A 3,726-nucleotide genomic window follows, 5' to 3' on the forward strand; every position below is an offset into this window, starting at 1 on the left:
GTGAGTTTGCACGTTTGAGAGCTCATATTAGTATGAGAAAGTCTCTAATTACTATGAGAAATAGAGGGAAAATGGTGGCAGTCACTTGTCTACAGAGTACTAGGGAAGGTAGGACTTTCGTCTGCAGCAGCAGCCTGGAGACCGCAGGCTCTCGCCCCTGCTGGCCTCGCTCTCCAACCCTCTTCTGCTTGCCTCCCAGTACAGCTGGGGAGGCCCTGTCATCGCAGTGCAGGTGGAGAACGAGTACGGCTCGTTCAACAAGGATGAGCACTACATGCCTCACCTCCACCAGGTAGGGAGCTCCTGCCCTGTCTCCTTACTTGCACGCCTCCTTCCTCAAGCTGGCTCTTGTCCAGTGTGCATTTCTGGTCCCCTGCCACCTGGGTGACTGGGTTAGGAACTGTGTGTTCTGAAGCTCAATTTCTCTGTGAATTTACAAAATATTCAGGATAATCAAGATGTACTTAAATGACTTTATTATGAGACAAAACTTGGCATTAAAAGATCAATTCTTCTTGTTTGCTGTCTCTATGACCCACATTCTCGTGAAAGCTGGGGGCTGGTGAATCTACATCCACAGTAGGTAATGCTTCAAGACCTTACCAAAGGTGGCTGTCGGCTGGCAGCTCTCTGGCCTGTAGTATCAACATCCTCTCTTCCTTTCCCTCTGCTCCTTCATGGGGGGATGTCTCAGACTAGAGAATAACTGCAGTCCTGTCTGGTGTTCTTTCTGGTTGCTCAGCCCTTCCTGGTCCCTGACATCCCCACATTCAAGAAGCTGATGAGGTTCCAGCCTAAGCTGGACCCCTCCTCAGGGTGCTAAGCAGGATGCAGGGGCCCCGCGGCCAGGCTGGACCCATTCAGACCGCCTTTGCCTGCTTAGCTCTGTCCACAGAGAGACCTGTGGGTGGATGGCCAGGAAAAACTGGGAGAGATGCCCGCTGGACAAGGAGAGGGGCGGGGGCAGGACTGGGCTCCCTCCCATGCTGGATTTGAACGAGGTCTGTGAGTAATTCCCCTCCCTGACTTTTCTCAGGGGCTGCATGGCCACCTCACATACTTCTTACTTAGATAGCATTATTTTTTCTTGATTTTAAAAATTTACCATTCACCTCCACTCCCTGGCCTAAATATGGCTCCATGAACGAACACACGAGATACATGGACAGGGCCCCCTTGCTCTCTGGCTGTCCGTCTACTTCCTATGCCCTTAGCAAATATGATTTTCAGATTAGGTTCCCACCCCCTGCCCCACAGCCATGGCAGGCTTCCTTGTTTCAGGACCCCACAGCGTCAGCCTCTCCCCTTTGACCACAAAGTGCTTCCCACGTCTTTTTCTTCTCCCTGTGACTTACATCTAGATCTTCCCTCAGGGTGTTTCCTAATCAACTCAGCTCTCTTTTTCCCTGGAGGCTTTGCCTAAGGGGTTTCAGAGCCCATGCTCAGCTGATTTTAGGGTCAGCCCCCAGGAAAAACACCAGGCTGAGATGGAGACAGAGATTCTACCCCAGCTGACTAAGCTGCAGATGGTCAGACTCTGAATTCAGCCTTTCTCTAGCTCACACCCTGCCCATGTGAACCCTGCCACATTTATTTCCTAACTTCCTCATATTTCTTTTTTCCATGGGAGTGAGGGAAGTGGATTAATTTCGTTTAGTTTTCTCAACAGACCCTGCTGGAAAGAGGGATTATGGAGATGCTCTTGACCTCTGATAGTGAGAAAGATGTGCTAAAAGGCCACGTCAAAGGAGGTACCAGTTTAGAGTTATTTGAAGGGAGAGCTGAAGCTGTTAGCCAGCCAATTTAAATCTTGAACAAGCCTCGGAGAGAACCAAGTATATCTCTGATGCCTCTCTTTCCCATGTCCATGGAAATGGATCCCAGAGATTTGATATTATAAAAGCTGAGGACTCAAGGTCAAAGCTAAGTTCACTCATCATTTCTATTGCTTTTCCTTGCTCCTGTCTTCCTTAAGCAGAGCAGTACACCTTTCCATATTTCATGCTTTTTCTGTGGCTAGGAGTCTGGATTGGTTCTGGACTCGGCTTAGGACCAGGGCCATCTCCACCACATGGAAAGCCATGTGGGGAACCAGAAGATACTTGTAGGGAACTGGCCTAGGCAGGGTCCCAGGCCTGGGATCCGACAGCCTGAGGCTCAGGGGAGATACATAGCAGATCCTAGTGAATAAGGGAGCAGGATGATTCGGGACGGAATCATAAGGTGACAGCAGTGGGTGGAATGACCAGGTATGAGCGGGCTGGTGGGTCCAGGCGCATATCTGTCAGGTAGTCTTTAGCTCAAGACTAGCTGCTGCTGTAGACTGCTGTTCTTGCCTCCTTTGTAGTGGCTTTCCCCCACATTAATGGGGTACACTTGAAAGCGCACTGAGCTTGGGGCTGGGAAACCTGCATTCCATTCCTAGGTATAATCAAGTCAGGTGACTTGGCCTGGCACACTTCTCTGCACAAAGGGGGGTTAATTTCAACTGCCCTTCTCAGTAAAAATGAATGTCCTTGCAAGTGTCCAATGATGTGGTGATAGCTATGACAGCCCTTTGTGCATTGCAAAGTGGGATACACACAGTATGTCACTATCCTTACTGCTCAGCACACCTTCCCTCCCTGGGGCACGGCCACAACCTCAGCCACACCTCTCCCTTCTTTCTACAGCGTTGGCCACCGTCAATTTGAGAAATCTTCACAATGGTGCTTTTAGACAGCTTCATACAGTGCAGGTAAGACATCCTGGAGATGAAGAGCTGCCTTTTCTCCTGCATGCTGTCCCTAGCCTGCGTTGCTGGCAGCCAGTGAAAACGGGAGGTCTGCTGATGAGGAGATTGCAGCTTTCCCCTGGGGCCTTGGCAGGGTTCCAAAGCCAGTTGGGAGTGTGCATGCCTTCCGGCGTGGGGAAGGAGGGGGAGGACCTGCTTCAATCACCTCTGTTAATGGGTCAGGTCAAGAGATGGCCATGGCCAGGGTGAGGGGGTTAGGTGAGGTCAAACCTCACTACAGCATCAGAAGGAGATGATGTCTTTCCTCTGTGAGGGGAGAGCTCAGAAATGGGCTATATCTACTGCGTATGGAGAACAGGTACCAACTTGTGGTGGGGTTAGCCTTTTTAGCCAGTCTGAGCAAATTACAGGAAACAATGGGCATTGTACAGGAATTTATTTAACAAACATGGATTGAGCAGATCCTACTTTTCTCTCAGTGGTGACCTCCTTTGACAGTTACAATGCCTCTGGGAAGTGTATCCTTTCTCCGCAGAACAGCTAGATCTCTCTCTTCAAGACCAAACACGACTGACTACCGTCTCCCCCCCTTAACACGTTCCTGGTTTTCCTTCATGTCCGACCTTTGTCTTCGTTTCCAGCTGCAGGCACAGGGTTCCTCCCCTCCCTTCAGATCCCGCCCGGCATGGCGCCCCCGCGTCACCAAGGCCTCCTGCAGCTCCTACACCTCCCACACGCTGTTTCTGATGATTGTTTTATCTCTTCCGGGTGCATGTTTTTTCTTGCCTTTCTCTGTGTCTCATAATTTTTAATTGAAACTGAACATCCTGTGTAGGACGTAGATACTGTCTTGGAGATAAGCATGCCTTTCCTTCTGAGAGACAAAAGTTGGGCTGGGTTTGAGGTTTATTGTCACTATGCTATCTTCCATGCATCAGAGGCTTCAAATTTCTCTAGTGATGTCTTGTTTCCAGGGTGACTGCTAGTGTGAC

At 50.0% G+C, this 3,726-nt stretch overlaps 1 protein-coding gene across 1 annotated transcript in view; it reads left to right on the top strand.

Annotated features, from left to right (window-relative positions):
• LOC103581149 (beta-galactosidase-1-like protein 3) overlaps window positions 1-3,726 on the top strand; it is a gene marked incomplete at its 5' end in the record, with an annotated part of 33,161 nt that overhangs the window by 6,151 nt on the left and 23,284 nt on the right. The window contains 3 exons of the mRNA XM_008563051.1: window positions 200-292; window positions 1,670-1,751; window positions 2,673-2,737. Of these exons, the coding sequence (XP_008561273.1) occupies window positions 200-292; window positions 1,670-1,751; window positions 2,673-2,737 (240 nt within the window). The remainder of the gene's footprint in view (window positions 1-199; window positions 293-1,669; window positions 1,752-2,672; window positions 2,738-3,726) is intronic.

Source organism: Galeopterus variegatus, unplaced genomic scaffold (genome assembly GCF_000696425.1).
Source record: "Galeopterus variegatus unplaced genomic scaffold, G_variegatus-3.0.2 Scaffold12452, whole genome shotgun sequence".
In the NCBI taxonomy this organism is placed as follows: domain Eukaryota; kingdom Metazoa; phylum Chordata; class Mammalia; order Dermoptera; family Cynocephalidae; genus Galeopterus; species Galeopterus variegatus.